Source organism: Vombatus ursinus, unplaced genomic scaffold (genome assembly GCF_900497805.2).
Source record: "Vombatus ursinus unplaced genomic scaffold, bare-nosed wombat genome assembly UNPS02014179.1, whole genome shotgun sequence".
NCBI lineage: Eukaryota > Metazoa > Chordata > Mammalia > Diprotodontia > Vombatidae > Vombatus > Vombatus ursinus.
Genome location: NW_020953957.1, coordinates 3,214,459 through 3,230,325, shown reverse-complemented (window position 1 = coordinate 3,230,325; position 15,867 = coordinate 3,214,459). Strand labels below are relative to the sequence as shown.

At 46.1% G+C, this 15,867-nt stretch overlaps 1 protein-coding gene across 1 annotated transcript in view; it reads right to left on the bottom strand.

Annotated features, from left to right (window-relative positions):
• Positions 1–3,157: 3,157 nt before the first annotated feature.
• Positions 3,158–15,867, bottom strand: part of KCND3 (potassium voltage-gated channel subfamily D member 3) — a 321,579-nt gene continuing 308,869 nt past the window's right edge. Inside the window, exons 4-9 of the mRNA XM_027860369.1 lie at positions 14,591–14,692; positions 13,036–13,125; positions 11,268–11,324; positions 9,748–9,995; positions 8,366–8,552; positions 3,158–5,713 (exon numbers count right to left, since the gene is read on the bottom strand). Coding sequence (XP_027716170.1) covers positions 5,669–5,713; positions 8,366–8,552; positions 9,748–9,995; positions 11,268–11,324; positions 13,036–13,125; positions 14,591–14,692 — 729 coding nt within the window. The 3' untranslated portion in view covers positions 3,158–5,668. The remainder of the gene's footprint in view (positions 5,714–8,365; positions 8,553–9,747; positions 9,996–11,267; positions 11,325–13,035; positions 13,126–14,590; positions 14,693–15,867) is intronic.

Sequence of the window (15,867 nt, the reverse complement as noted above, 5' to 3'; positions counted from 1 at the left end):
AGTTAAAACTTGTGTTTCTTCCCTGGTGTGACTGACCCCTCCAAAGAAGGCCTTGATTCTTTGGAAGGAAGAGGCCAGGATTTAGGGGAGCAGGGTTGGCTCTTCATTTTGGAAGGCTGTTGCTGTTGGGAGGGCTAGGCAACATAAATACTGTTCCCCTTTGCCGTCAGCCTGTACCCACAGTGATCGTCATTTATTGTCAAAACACCCACACAACCATGGTCCTGAACTCGACTTCGCACTGTCTGCTTCCTGTTCTGAGGTTGAGCAATGGGAAGCTTTACTCTTCTCTCTGTATGGTATTGCCAAGTGAGGATGAATTAATTAAAACTATGTAAATAGCAATTCCGTAATTAGGTCCAGTCTGCCATGCAGTGGTAAAGATTTTAATTACACACCAAAGTAAGATCCTGTCATTGCACCTTACCCTTGCCTTGCTGTGTTCCATTTGCCACCCCCTTCCCCTGCCCCCCAGAACAGCCAAGCAGCCTGTCATTGCCAGGGAATTTTAATTAGGATGCCAGTGCATCTTAATTAGAAATGAAATTGCCCATTAGTCCCGAAATTAATTGGATTCTCTTTAGGTTTGTCTGTTACTTTGTGTTTTTTATTTTTTAAATTGGAAAATAAGCCAGAGATGAGCACATCTTTATTGCCAGAGACTAGTCTGAGGAGAGAAGGTAAACACAAAATATATCTTGATTTTTTCCATGAGCTTTTGTGAGAAAAATGATGAAATTGTGCCTCATCAGCAGAGACAGCCAATTGGGTTCACTTGCAGGGCATTCTCTTCATAAAGCGTTTAGCTCAGGATTGACATCCTGACAAACCCTACTACTTGTTAGACATTTTTAGGATGCTGTATGCAAGAAGAGATAGATACTGAGCAGAAAAACTACTGTGGCCTGACTGGGGAAGAGTGCTGGCTAAGCATCTGGACCTGGGTTCTAGTTCTGTCTCCACTGTGAGAGATCATGGGCAGGTCTTTTTAAGAAGAGTAGTTTGCTTGACTGGAAAGTAAAACCAGTGGACAGGATGATCTCTCAGGGAATGTGGGTTCTGTAACTAATGTGAAGGGTTATTGGTGGAGGTGGGGAAAGGGCTAGGAATGAATCACATTTGCAAATAGTGTAAGACCTTATTAATTCAGACTGGTTGAAGGTAGTGACCAGTATGAATTGGCAAAAGTCTGTAGTGGATGCTTTATAAAAGTGTTTTTATTACTACACCTTATATCAAGAATAATTCAAATTCGGTTGATAGTAACAACTAACTAAAAGATTTTGTTCTTTTAGGTGATTGTTTTATTGAACAGGCAAGTTGATGTTATTTTAAAAGTGTATTTTCTCAGATGGGTTACATATTTTTCAGGCTTGTTATACCATCAGTTTGCTCCAGGAACCCTCATGTTAAAAAATGCATTGTGAAAAGGTGAGTTTATGCTAGTATAGTTACAATTGAGATTGTACTGTATTTCAGACTCTACCTTTGTAGACAGGGGAGCAGTTTGATTTTCTTAAGGAATACTGATAGAGTCACCAAAGTTTGGCTTGTTTGTTGGCCTGTCACTTGATATCCAAGCATACTGTAATGAAAAAGTGGGTATCGATTATTGTCTTTGATGTCTAGAGAGCTATGAGGATAGGGCGACACCTAGTGGGTGCTGAGAGCCAGAGCAGCCAACCTTTGGCCATGAACATAAAATGTACAGCTACTGGGCCTTTTGACCTCTTGGATATTTGTCCTAAAGTGTCTTATTTCTCGTGCTATTTCCAGTAACCAAGATCTGGCTGCTGTACAGTGGTGACAATTTTAAGAGGATTTTCTTTGAACTTTGATATTGGAGTTGCTGTCTGTTCTATAATCATTTCCTTAGAAACTTTTTCATTTTGAGCTTTTTCTTTTTTAGTTGGAGGGACCTTGGTTTAGAAGGTTTGTTTATTCCCTTATAGCAGGGCTCAGATTTGTAGCTAGAGGACAGAATTAGGACCCATGAGACATTTCAGAGAAGCAGGTTTTAGCTCAATGTAAGGAAGAATTTGATAGCAGCTGTGCTAGAATGTGCTGTTTTATTAAGTCAGTGAGCTCTCTGATTGGACGTGTTCATGCAAGCAATTGGGTGGTCATCTCAGGGATTCTTGAGGAGGCGTTCTAGCTTTGGGCAGGGTTATGATGGATCAGAGTTAGAAGGGCTCTTAGAGGTTATCTAGGCCAGGTTCCTCATCTTTCACTTCCTAGGGTGTTTCTGAGGTTCAAGTGAGAAAGTAATTGTAAAGGGCTTAGTATGGTGCTGGGCACATAGGAGGTGCTGTATACATGTTAGCTGTTACTCTTCAAGGTTAAGTAAGTAGTAAGTGGATTGTAAAAGAACTGGAAGGGTTCTTGGATGTCTCATAGCAGATCATTGTTATCTTACAGATGATAGAACCAGAGGGTCACATCATTGTTATCTTACAGATGATAGAACCAGAGGGTCATGGGAGAATGTATACTCATGCTGCCCTAGGTAGGAAGAAGCAGGGCTGAGATCTGGACACAGGCCCTCTGACTGCAGGTTCTGCTCTGCTCTTCCCACTGCCATGGACATTGGACTAGATGATCTTTAAGGTTTCTTCCAACTACAAGTCTTCTAACAGGGAACAAAAAAGACTTTAGTCACAACTGCTGTCTCGTGGGCCACCGTAGGTTTAGAAGTAGAAAGTCGGAATACAGTAAGCACACAGCATCGCTTCGGGGTTTGTGGCACATACGCCATTTAATCCAGATTGGATACATCAGGTACAGCAGTGGCACACGACTTGGTACTGTCAATGATAGACACACTTTAACATATGCACTACGATTTAGAAGAGAAGACAACAGGAAACTCAAGAACTTTTGTTTTAGAAAGTTGTTTTCAGATGAAGTCTGAATCTTCCTGCAGTTTTGTACAGTGCGTTTCTGTCTCTGCCATTGTGACGTTGGTAAGCAAAGCCCATTTATTATATGAAAATAGAGAACGACGTACGCGATGTTTCTCACAATAAACGTTAACAAAGGGGATGGGGGAACCTCTAAGGAGAACATTGCATTGGAATGTCTGATTATCAAAAATATACCAACCCTCCCTCTACCCCCAGCCCCCACTTTGTAAAATAGTCCCTTGGTCCAAGGAACTCCCTGGGACTGAGATCATCACCCTATACCATGTGGAGTGATCCCCACCCCAGGTAGGTAAGTGACTTGCTGTGACAAAGGCCAGTCCCAAACTTGGTGAGAAAGACACATAACGAAGCAAACAAGACTTAAGTTAGAACCTCTTTAAACCACTTTGTTTTTTGATGGTCCCTTCTTCTAATAAACCTCCTCTTAAGGGTCATGACAGTGCTTTTCCCTCTTCAGTCATCATGGAGCACTTTGCAAATGGTGAGGTTCTCCACAAAGAAGCCCACAAGGGAAAAAAAATGCCTATCAGTTCCCTGCTTGGCCGTATTCACAGTGCCATTTAGTTGGATGGGGAGCAGATATTTGGCTGTGCTAGGTAAACTCTTAAAAGTCCATATGCATGACCAACCTCACAGTTATCTGGTTATAGGGGACAGGGGAGCTGGGATCACTGGAATCTACAGAGAATCTTAAAACCTAACTGACCCATGCTTTGCACCTTTTCCTAAGCTTGAAAGTCAACTTCTCTTTTCTGTACTCTATGAAGTTACACCTCAGGAAGATCCCAAATTAGGGAGCAGGAGAAATCATCAAGGGCTTGGTTGACCCACGTACTTGATGAACAGTCATGAATTCTCCACCTTTGCTAATTGGTCAAAATTACATGGCCACTATTCTTATATATGTAGAATGTGAGCTCTTTTCTTTGTATCCCCAGTGTTTAACACAGTGCCGGGCATGTCATAAATGCTTGGTACATGCTTGTTGATTGGTGTATTGCCCAATTTCACCCTCCTCTGTGCTGGTGTTAGGCCCTTGGGTAAGCGTGAGAGATCAGCTCCTTTGGCAGCAACTGTATAAGGCTCACCCTCCTTGTGTGATCTTAGTGAGCCAAAAGTGGCTGCCAGTATTCTGAAGGAAGTCCTCAGTCTTGTGCTGTTGAGGGAGCCTGGTGTGAGCAGCCTGTCCCATAACTGTCTCAAGCTCAAAAGGCTTATTCGCAAAGTCATGCCACGGAGAAGTAGGAATGGATATAGTTCTTTCTTTGAGATGTTTGTGATGTCTCAGATGGCTCTGAGTAAGACTTTGCCCTGCAAAGGCAATGCCAGAGACATAGGTTGTGTATGATGTGATAATCTTGGAAATGCGGTGGAGAAAGTGCTGGATAAGGCTGCATCCTAATCCTGTCTGTCCACCTCAGTGTGTCCAACTGCAGAATGGAGAACAAAATGTCTGCCCTACCCACCTAATAGGGTTATGAGAAGCATATGATACAATGTCCATGTTTTGGAAAAGGTGCAAGTGCTAAACAGGTTTAAAGGATTATGGTTTGAAATGTCAGTGCTTCTCAACCCTCCCCAAGGACTAGAAGGGGAGCTGCATCTTTTGGCTCTGAAAAAGCTGTTTATACACCTGCAGAACTGGCACCCCAAACTGATTCCACACGGAGACAGTGGGTTTGCAAAGTGATCTCTGAGCTTCCCTCTTCCTCTTCTCTCACCTCCAGTTGCTGGGTCACTTATTCTCATGTTGCTGAGCATTGTGACAATTGCTATATTAGCATTTGTCATGGATGGATTGTTACAATAATACCCTATTGGTGTCTCAGCGTACTGTTCTGACAGTAACTCAAAGCCAAGAGATGGGCTTCCCTTCTTGGTTTTCAGCTGCTATTGAGCTATGCCTCCTAGGGCAAGTCCCTTAACCTTTCTGGAGATTAGTTATTAGAAGGTTTGGACTAGATCTCCAAGGTAATACACAGATAGTGTTAAAAGTTAACTCAGTGGCATGTCCTCTGTTCAACTTTGTTTTGACAGGTTGAGGTTGGGGTGCATGGTTTATATGTGGGATCTTTCCAGAAGGGGTTCATGAATGGAAAAAGCTTGAGAACCAGTTTCCCAGGGGACCGATGGAAGAGGAAGACCCAATCATAATTTTAGGTCTCTTTTTTTATTTTGGTAAGTTGCAAAGATATCAGACTTTTAGTATAGTTTAGAAGTTGGACCTTCCTTGTTAACCCCACTTAAGCAGACTGGAAGGATCCAGTTGTCTTGTTTGGGTTTTTCTCCTATATATCTAGCTACTTGATTGCCTCCCCATTTTAGACCCAAGGTCAGAGAAACTAAGGTCTCATCTCTGACTGAGGGTTGTCAAACTAAAGTGTTGGGGATTAGGAAGGGACTGAAAGGTTTTTTAGGGCAGGTGTGGTGGTGGTGACAGCAAAGAGCAAAGTTATTTGGGATTCAATGGATGCCATGAGAGGATCATAGATTTAGAGCTGGAAGGTACCTCAGAGGTCATCTTGCCCAATCTCTTCATTCTATAGCTGAGGAAAGCAAGGCCCAGAGAGGTGAAGGGACTTGATGACTTGACACAAGTTGGAAGTAGCAAATGCAGGCATGATGCAGCACAAGGAGCTCAGAATCTGGAGTCACGATAGCCTTAGAGGTGCTTAGGGGGCATCTTGAAGCACTTGGGGCCATTGGTTGGGAGGTAGAACTCTAGGTGACCTCCTAGACCCCCTTTAAGTACTTGCTATAGATGTTTTCATACAAAACAGCTTCTGGTTCTGCAATGAGACAAGGTATTTGGGTTGGATGGATCATTGTGACCCTGTAAGACTTTTAAATGTTGACTAGCCTTCATGAAAACACTATTCTGATGCCTCCTCATGAAATGGAGATAAGCCTGTGATCTCAAAGTCTCTTCCAGAACAGCTTGAAGGCTTCAAGTATGGGCCTGGTATCAGACTACCTGTTGCAGAGATGACCATCACTACAGGGCTGGCTACGACAGCTTGAAATCTACTGAGGCAGGGAAGGGTTATACTTTGTATTGGTTGGATGAAGGATCAATTTCTTTTACCTAAATCTTTTCCTCTCAAAGCAATGTAACTCAAATACTAGACCTTTGGAAGTGTTTCCTTTCTGCTCTTAAAAACCAAGATTTGCCCTCTATAAGATTGTCTCATTCTGTATTCCAACTCAATCCTTTGCTTTGTTCCACTGAGGAGGTGCCTTTATGTAGTAAATCAGTTTTAAACACTGATAATTCAGTGTGTTCAGGTTTGTGTGGCTACTCTGACGTATATATATTATATATACATACATCCATGGTCTGCAGCTGCACAGTAATGTTTGTTTTGTTTCCTACCAAGATATTAAGCTTGTAGAAGGCAGGAACCATTTCCCTCCCATATTGGGAGGCCAGGACCAGTTTGAGTGCACAGTTAGTACATGATGAGGAGATGAGGTTGGAAAGGCTCCCTCTCCTTTGCCCTATCTGAAGCTCTTCATTTTCTGTGGTAAGGTACTAACTCAGAAACCCCTTTTAAAGGGCACATAGAGCCAGGGTCATGGGGAAACCTAATGAGGGTGAATTTAGGTTCTTGACCAGAGAAATCTTATCTACAGAGGGCTGAAGAAGGAGAACTGTGTGAATGGTAACCACTTAGCTCCCCAGCAGGGTTTGAGGAACTGCTGAGGAGCTCCAAGGGGTTGAGGAGATAACATGACCATCTCAATCCTTCAGAACACAGGCTGAATGAATGGTCATGAGGTAGGGAGTCCAGGAGATAGGAAGGATGAATTTACCAAGCCCAAAACTCAGGGAAAGGTCTAATTAGAGTAGATTGGCTAATCCACTCTTTTCTGCAGAAAGTGATAGAAATGGACAAAGGGATATTCCCCCTAGCCCTGCTTCATAAAAGTGCCCAGGTTTCCAAGGAAAAGCCATCTTTACACGCTTGCTCAGAGGGACATCAGCCATTTATCTGTTTCCCTCCTTGGTACTGGACAGACCTTGAAGAACCATCCAGATTCCCACACCTTAAAACATCATTCCTGAGAAGACATGACCAACCTTGCTCAGCTATTAAGTCAGGTTCTCTGATGTGAAAACCAGTTGGCTGTATCCTAGAACCTTGACCAGGTCAGGTATGGTCTAGGGGAAGCTGCCCAGAGGTTCCTGGCTATGGACTGGACAGACTGCATGATCAGTACCAACAGAAGAATACGAGAGAAGAAAGTTGTCTGTGTACTCCGTGGAGTGTCTCTTCCATCTTTTGTTAGTTGGTATTCATCAGGATACAAGATTCCCTATGATCTTTTCCTTTTTTCAAGATCCTAGGCTCATGAATTTGGTTGCAACCAAAGCTTTGGATATACCAGTGGGGCAGATGACTAGGAAGTGCCATCTTGTCTCTTCTTGGCTTTCCCCCCATTCTGTTTTTTTGTTTGTTTTTTTGTTCTTTTGCTTTTTAAAGCACAATTTCCCATTAACTAGCAGGTGGATTTTTACCACATACAGTTGTACTTCAGTGGCCAAGGCGGCCATTTGTAAACCCAAGTTGTACTGAGAGCCATGGAAAGAGACAGCTGAACAGAGACAAAGAAAGGGAGAGGCAGTGACCAGGTACAAAGAGACGAGGAGACAGAAAGATAGATTTGGAGAGCAAGAGCTGCAATGTGGTCACATGGCTACTGTGTGGGTCACTCAGGCTTCAGTAGGCTCAGTGACCCAGATTCGCCCACCTGGGGTGGGGAAAGGAGAGAAAACTCAGTAACAACTGACATCTTGGCCTAAAGCCTTCATTATAAAAGGAGGAAAAAAAAGAACTCATAAAATGCATTGTTTTGGTTTAGTTAAAGGTATTGGGTCCATGGAGAAAAACATTTCACAAAAATCTGTTGTTTTTCTGCTTTGTTTTCCACCTTTTTTTTTCAGTCATGTCCCATGAATAAATATTATCCATTAAAAGCCTTGAAAAAGGTGCTTAAATACACAGTGTTAATATTTCCTTCCTGTTTTGCATGTGATTTCTCGGCCTCTGTGCTGCTCTCTCGTTCTTGTTTTCCTCGCTGGGGTCTCCAGAAACAATCATTAGTTTGATCTGAGGCTCCCCCCACCACACCCCACCAGGCCTTGGCCTGGCACATGGTCCCTCCCCAGGTCCCCATCCCCTGCCTCCCTGCCCTGCCTCTGCATGGCTCCAGAGTGGGGTAATGGTGCCTGGGGCCCTGTCCCCTCTGGCAGCGGCTGCAGAAGTGTCTCCTTCCTGCTTGCAGGCACAGTTTCAGTGCGAGGGGTACAACCAGGACAGGCAGGAGCGGCAGGGGAAGGAGAAGGGAACAGCCTGGCCCCACAGGCTCCCTTCACCTCCCTGTCCCTCCTACTACCCTTTCCACCAGCCCTTCCCTCAGTGGCTTTACAAGGCAGAGACCTTGACGATGTTGCTGCCTATGGGGGGAATGTTCGTGGTGGAGCCAGGGCTAGATGGTGGCGGTCGACTCTCCCCCTCCGGGGTCAGCGCTGGCGGGGTGGGGATGCTGATGATGGCTGTAGTGATCTGGGATCCTTTGCAGTTGGGTCTCAGTACATCATCTGCTTTCAAATTAAGGCTGGAACGACTGGGGTGGATAGAAAGAAGAATTAAGGGGCTGCCTCTTCCTTTCCACCCAGGATTCCCTCAAACTCCCAGGTTTCTTATTCATGGCAGCTTTCATTTTACCCCATTACTGCAGTTGAACAGAGCTCAGAAGATCCCCAAAATAATGGTTAATTTAAAAAAAATTATACGTAACATACTGTCGCATACTGACTACATAACTATGGGCAGGTCCACTTAGCTTGTCAATTGCCCTGGACAATTCTTCAAGACTATAAATGAGACAAGGTGCCAGGCTGCAGGGTGTTTCCTATAAGATGAAGACACAGGACCAATCTCCTCCCCACTCTGTTTGCTTTCTTAATCCTCTCCTCCCCCTCCCCCTAGGTGTGTACAAGGCAGTAAGGTGTAGGGCTGGAGAGTCAGACTTTGATTCAAAATTAGTTGTCCATAAGCTTCAAACCATCCACTGAAGTCCTACTGTGATGTCTCCTTGTTGGGTTCCTGAAGGTTAGGCCAGGGCAGTACCAACTCTCACCGGTACTACCAGGCTGGAAGGGCTTATCAGGTCAAGCTCCAGACTGGATGGTTGTCATCTGAAGCTAAGTTCAGAAAAGATTATCATCAGGGGGTTCAAAGTCAGGTGCTGACTTTTTTTGGCTGGCAGCAGTTCATAACGGCTGCCTATTAGGGCATAGGATTGTGGTCTGCATTGGCAGAGAGAATACTGATTAGATCATAGGAACTAAGTCAGCTGATAGCAAGGTAGATAAGAGAAAGATCTGAGTTCAGATCCTGCCTCAGACACTAGCTGTGTGACCCAGAGGGAGTCATTGGTCCTCAGCCTCAGCTGAGACAATACTTACTGCTTGCCTTAATAAATTGGGAGTATATCTATCTCCCAGGATTGTTAGTGAAGTAAGTGCTTTATGAATTTTAAAGTGCCGTATAAATACTATCTGTTCAATAAATAAGAGTTGACTATAATAATAATGTTGTTTTCCCTAGGGGAAAACAAGTCTACTCTCTGGGCAAGGATCTTGCAGCCTCAATATAGCCTTCCCGATTACTAACTCCAGTCTTGACAGCAACCTGGTGTCATGTTGTCTTCTTGGGTTAGAGCCCATAAGGAAAGGGAGGGAGGACATGGAATGATCCAAGCTGGTGTCTCCACGGCAGAGACTCCTGTGTGAGGAGGGGGAGTGGGACATACTCACCTGGTTGTGAGTGAGGGCTGTTCGCTGCCCTGGATGTGAATGGTGCTGAGCTCTTGCATGCTCCTCAGACGGGTGGCAGGCAGGTTGGAATTGGGCAGGTGGGTGGTCTTCTTGCTTCTACGGGAGCAGCAGGAAGTGGTTAGGCCCGGGTGGCTGGACAGTGAAGGGCTTCTTGTGGATGGGTAATTCTGCATCGAGCTCTCCATGCAGTTCTGCTCAAACATTTGCTCATCGATAAACTCATGGTTCTGTTGGGAAGGACGGAGAATCATGTGGGAAGAAGAAGTGGGAGGGGGGGATGAATTTCCCTCACACACAAACTGGAGGGTCTTGTCCTGGGCTCTGTAGGGGTAGGCCCCCAGGAGACTGGAGCACAGACGAACACTCATGAAAGGTAACATCCCACAGGCGTGGAGAGAGGAAAGAAGGAATCATCTTGGCAGCCCTGGCTATCACAGTGGGGTGGGGGTGAAAGGTTGGTATGATGGTGGGATTGTGTTGTGTCCTCCTTCTGGAGTTGTGGCTCAGAAGGGTGTTAGGGGTATACAATTATAACTGTATTTGAATGATCGTGGGTCAGAGCTTACTTTTGGGTGCTGGGGGACATAGAAGCTTGAGCGTGGGGACCTAGGCTGGGGGCGGTTAGTGGACCAACATGCTTCTTGGTCACCAGAAGGGGATTTGGCGATATCACCAGAGGTAGAGGTAGGTTGGTTGAGGCGTCACACTTTGCTCCCTCTAGCACAATGGCTTCCACATAGTAGGTGCTTGATAAATGTTTGTCATTATTGTTATTGAAGGGGGAGACAAAAAGGTTTCTGTGTTGCTTATGAACTAAAGCAGGTGGAGTGCTACTCCCCATGATGGCAGTAGGGTTAAATGTCAACAAGGGATATGCTTTCCTAGTATAGCTGTTTTGAGAGGGGAAGGGAAAGGTTGTTGGGCTGTTAGTTAAGAGAACATGGGGACTCCTTAAAGTCAAACACCCTCATGGTGGGAGAACTCGAGATGACTGGGGTCCTCCACACTGAAGTCAAGAAAGAATTGGACAAACGAGGGACCTATGGATAAGGACATCTTCTAAGGCTAAAGGATGCCCTGTGGGGTTGTCTGTGGCCTGGCTAAGGCTGCCAGGGTGAAGAGGACAGGTCACATTGGAGCAAAGGCTAGCCCCACAGCCAAAACCGGGAATCCCCGGGGGACCGAAGGAAGTGGCACAGACAGAGAAGGCACACGGACACTCACAGGATACCAAGCCAAGTGCCGTGTTCAACCACCCCCACCACACCCCCAGCAAGGGAGAAGGAGAGGGTTGGGAGAGAAAGGTTGCTGAGTAGATCTGCACAGAAAATTGGAAGCCTGAGCCGGCACTGGTGGTGACAGCGGAGGGCAGGACAGGCCCCAGGGAGAAGGGACGGCGCATGCAGGGAAACCAGACCAGGTGATAGAAAGAGAACAGTCCACATACGCCACAGGAATCAGAGAGAAAAAACAGGAATTGAATTTGTAAAAAGCTCTACCTTGATGGTGGAAGTTCGTACAGATAACAGGGGATCATCCACAAGATAGGACAACCCCTACAGGACAACATGCCAACAAAAGATAAAAACACCATTGATTGGACATTCCGGCATTCCCAAGCTCAACTCTGACATTCCACCTTCAATCCTGGCATTCCACCCCTCAATCTCCACAGGCCCCAACATTCCACTTTTCAAGCCCAGCATTCTGCCCCCTCATCCCCAGCATTCCACCCCCTCAATCCCCACATTCCACCCCCTCAGAGCCCAATATCTTATCCTTAGTTCCATCTCCCCGTTTTCTTAGTCCCAACATTCCATCCCTTCAACCCAAACCACTCCCCCTCTTCCCTCCCTCCCTCCCCTCTAAAATGTCCACATTCCATCTAGCACATGCAAGTTTGAAAGGGCAGTTAGGTCTGAGCCTGTCCTTTTAGCATTGTTCCAAGTCCTGGAGGAGAATTCCAGGGGCCTCATAAGACATGCAAATGCAGTCCTCTGGGGCAAGGGAAGAAGTATTTGGTGAGGCCTGGAAACTTCAGGGTTTGCTTCAGGCTTCCGGATTTGGAAACCTCTGTGGGGTTCACATGCCACCCGCAGAGTGCGTATTTAAAGCGCTTTCCCTCTGGCCTGAGAGGGGAAAGTATTAGATAGTCTTACTCAGAAAGCCTCTCTGACATGCTGATCAATCAGTCTGGGGAAGGGAAGGTACCAGAGAACTGTGGAACATTTAGTGTGAATGCTGCCGTCCTATTCGTGTCCTATTTAGGTGGTCCAAGCATCTGATTCCAGCTCATTCCAGCTATGGTCCCCTAACCCAGGGCTTGGTATTGCTTCGTTAGCCTTTCAGGGCTTGGACCTCTCCAGGGCTTTGGGGATAGTGAGGCAGTAATAATGATCTTCATTTAGAAAGCTCCTTCCATCCCCCACCACCTTCCACATGGGTGGAAGGGGGGGCATCAGAGGGGCCTGGCCAAAAGGCACCAACTGAAGCCTTTCCTGGGTGCAGGAAGAGTGCTGTGGGGCTGCTGCTGTCTAGGCCAAGAATGCCACACTGTTGGTAATGAGGAGATAGGGGAGGGGATGGCTCAGTAGCATCTACTTAGAGGGTGATGTGTCAGCCCATTAGAGTTGGAGATCAGTCATACCGTGATAGCATACAGCCTGCCCCATAGCTCCTGTTGGCCACAAATATGTAGCTGGAATGGGAAGTAAGTTCCAGTCTTATCTGAAAGCCCAGGCCCTGGCGAGTCACTTGTAATTTGGAGATAATAATAGCTTAGTAGCTCACATTTATAGAGCATTTATTTCATTGTTTCATATGCCTCATCCCTCTTGATCCTCACAGAAACTCTCTGAGTTTGGTAGGGCAAGTATTATTATCTATATTTTGCAGATTCGAAAACTGAAGTTCAAAGAATTAAAGGCCCAAGGCCTCTCAGGCCAAGCCTGGATTTGAACCCAGGTCCAGAGCTCTTTTCATTATCCCAAGGTAATCCTCTTTTCTCTTGCTCTGTTAGGTATGTAATGGCAGAGTTGCCATCATTGATGACACATAGAGTTCAGGGTAGGGAGGTGGAGATCATGGGCTGATGCTGGGAGAGAGAGGATGGTTAATTTCCCACCATTCCCTGGCACCATCTTGGTCTGTGGAGGGACAGGCTGTACCTACAATCTGGGGCTGGGCTTGAGACTAAGGGTATACCTTTAGGAGAAGGGAAGTTGAATGCTGGGAGGGATGGCTAAGGTGGGGGAGGGGGAGACTTACAGTAGTTTTCTCCAGGCAATGCAGCAGGTGGTGATGCTGGCTCTCAATGAGTGATGTAGTCTTGGTCAGGTGCTCATCCTCTGGGGAACCCTGAGACAAGGGAAGAGACACAATAAGGCAGGGAGAAGAGTGTGGCTCCTTCTCCCTGGCTCCCCTTAATCTCTGGGTGATAGGAAATTGTTTATTGACTTCTAGGGTATGTGCAGATTTCAGTGGCACTCACACCACTTGCTGCTTTGGCTCAGGGAATAGGGATGGATGAGGAGGGTGCTCTAGTTTCTAAGAAATTATCGATGGAGGGATGCATGTTGCCCGGAACAAGTAAGATACAAGCTACCTAGGCATGGCCCCACACAGCTTCAGATTGGCAAGGATTTCAGCCAGTTGCTTTCATGCTTTCTTTTTTTTCCCCCCTCACTTCACGATATTCTTTGCTTTGGGGAATTGTGGCACATTGAGCAAAGAAGGGTTACTGGACAGTCCAGCCACTAATCCATCACTGGGGCCTTGGGATTACTGTGAGACTCTTTCTCCTCTCTGGCCTCCTTGCTGTCCTTTTTCTGTACTTCCTCAGGACTGGGATAGATTGTCTGATCTTCCCAAGACTAAGCTGGGAGAAGCAGGTGGCAAACTGCAGCTGGAGAAGGGGGCTGGGGAATGAGCAAGTCTTGGGGTAGAGGGAGGAGATTCTTGGCACACCTAGTGAAATCTGAATCATGCTAGAGTTCCATTGCACACACTCGGAGCATCGCTGGGTTAAGCCACGGGAGCCGTCTGTGCCTCCCACGTGACACTCCATCTTCCTTCTCTGGGTGCTGTCCCCCTGTGCCTGGAATGCTTTCCTTCCTCATCTCTACCTGTTGAAATTCTGGTCTTCAACATTCAGTTAAAGTACCACCATCTTCATGAGGCTTTTCCTGATGCCCATCCCCCCTTCCCCAAGGTGAACCTGTATATGTTTGGTTCACATTCTGAATGTACCTGTATATGCATGTTATCTCCCCGATTAGATTGTAAGCTCCTTGAAGGCTGGAGCTTCTTCATTTTTGCCTTTGTAGCCTCATCCAGCACAGTGCCCGGCACACAGTAGGGGCTTAATAAGTACTTGGTGGTTTGATTAGAGGGGAAAAGCGCTTTGGAATAGTTTCCCCTTTGAGGAGACAGGCCTAGTTATGCTTAATGCCCCTTGATGGGAAACTATGAAGTGAGGAATTAAGTCTTAACAGGCAGGCCTCAGAGTTCTTCAAATTCAGCTTAAACTTGGCAGTCTCAGGAGAAAGAGAGAGAGAGAGAGAGAGAGAGAGAGAGAGAGAGAGAGAGAGAGAGAGAGAGAATGAGTGTGTGTGTCTGTTGGAGGTGATGGTTAATAAGGTGAATTCTGGTAGATCTGATGTTTGGGGGAAGGTCAGAAGTATCACTCCTTACCTGAGGGAAGGGGTGGGGATAAGCTATGAGCAGGAGAAGGACCTAGGGCTCAGAGGGAAGGAGAAAACCACAGCTCTTCTCTCTCCCTTCCTATTCCCCTATCCCCTTCCTCCAATTCCAGGATACTGACTGTCAGTTCCAGGGCTTCATTGAGAAGACCATTCCTCTTGCTGTGCAGGTAGGCATTGGAACTACCAGTCTTGGCCACACGGATCCTGGCAAGGCGGGCTTTCTGTAATTGAGAGAGACAGAGATCATTAAGGGCCGGTTTACACAGGACTGAGGCTGCTCTCATGAGGCTATTTTCATGTGTGGTGGTGAGCTCCTTCCATTCAGAGCTGAGGTCTAGGAATGTGGCCTAGGACAGTAGTCTGAGCATGCTGCACTGCAGGACTGTCTACATCACAGGGTGCGGGTTGCCATTGCTACCCCTACTACTCTGGCCAAAGACTTCACTGGCCAGACACCGAGGCTGCCAGAGACCTGAGCTATGAAAGAGATGATGATATTGGGCAGAGATCCTGGAGGAGAGATGGCAACTTTGACAAAAGATTATCCCAAGTGCCAAGATGTCAGCTACTGTGAATTCAGTTGGACTAATAATAAGCTGAGAAGGGGATATTGTTTTCCAACACCATCTTGTCTGCTTTCTCTTTCAAGTAGTCTATGGTCTCGAGATGAGAGGTCACTCCCTTCTCACCCTCCCATACTCTTTCCTTATTCCTTTCCTATGGCTATGGGTGATTTGGGAATTGTCTCTCTGAAGATGTGGGAGCGCAAGCAGGAGAAGGCTTAGGAGATGGTGATAGGTGGGTATATTTGACTTATTTCTTTTTTTGGCTGTGCTCAACAAACTGCGTAATCACAGTGTGTTAAATATCAGAGTCCTGTGGATGTAGAGGGAGTCATCAGCAGACAGGAGGGATCCCAGACAAATGAGGTGGGGATTCTGGAGTTATGTACACATCATGGAGCAAACTATTTGACTATTTTGAGTAATATTCCATTTCATTTTCTAGACTAAATGTAAGACATGGCCACGGCTACCATTTTAAATCTGGGTAGTGTAGAAGGCAATCTAGTTGTCTTCAGGCTGAGCACCCTCTGGTGAGCAGAGGGCATATTTCAGTCTTTTGGGAAGGCTAGTTCATAAATGTGCCAGAGGCTGAGGAGAAGATTGGGCTGGTGGCTCAAGGAGGATGCTACCTAGTGGGCAACTCAGATACTGTACTTAATCACTGGAGTTGACATATTGACATGCTACCTTTATGTAGGCTTAGGGAAGAAGCTCTTGGAGTGGAGACAGTGTTTGACCTGCAGTGAGGAAGATCTGATTTCAAATCCCACCTTAGATACTTACTAGCTATGTGACCTTGGACTTAATCGCTCTCAGCTTCAGTTTCTTCA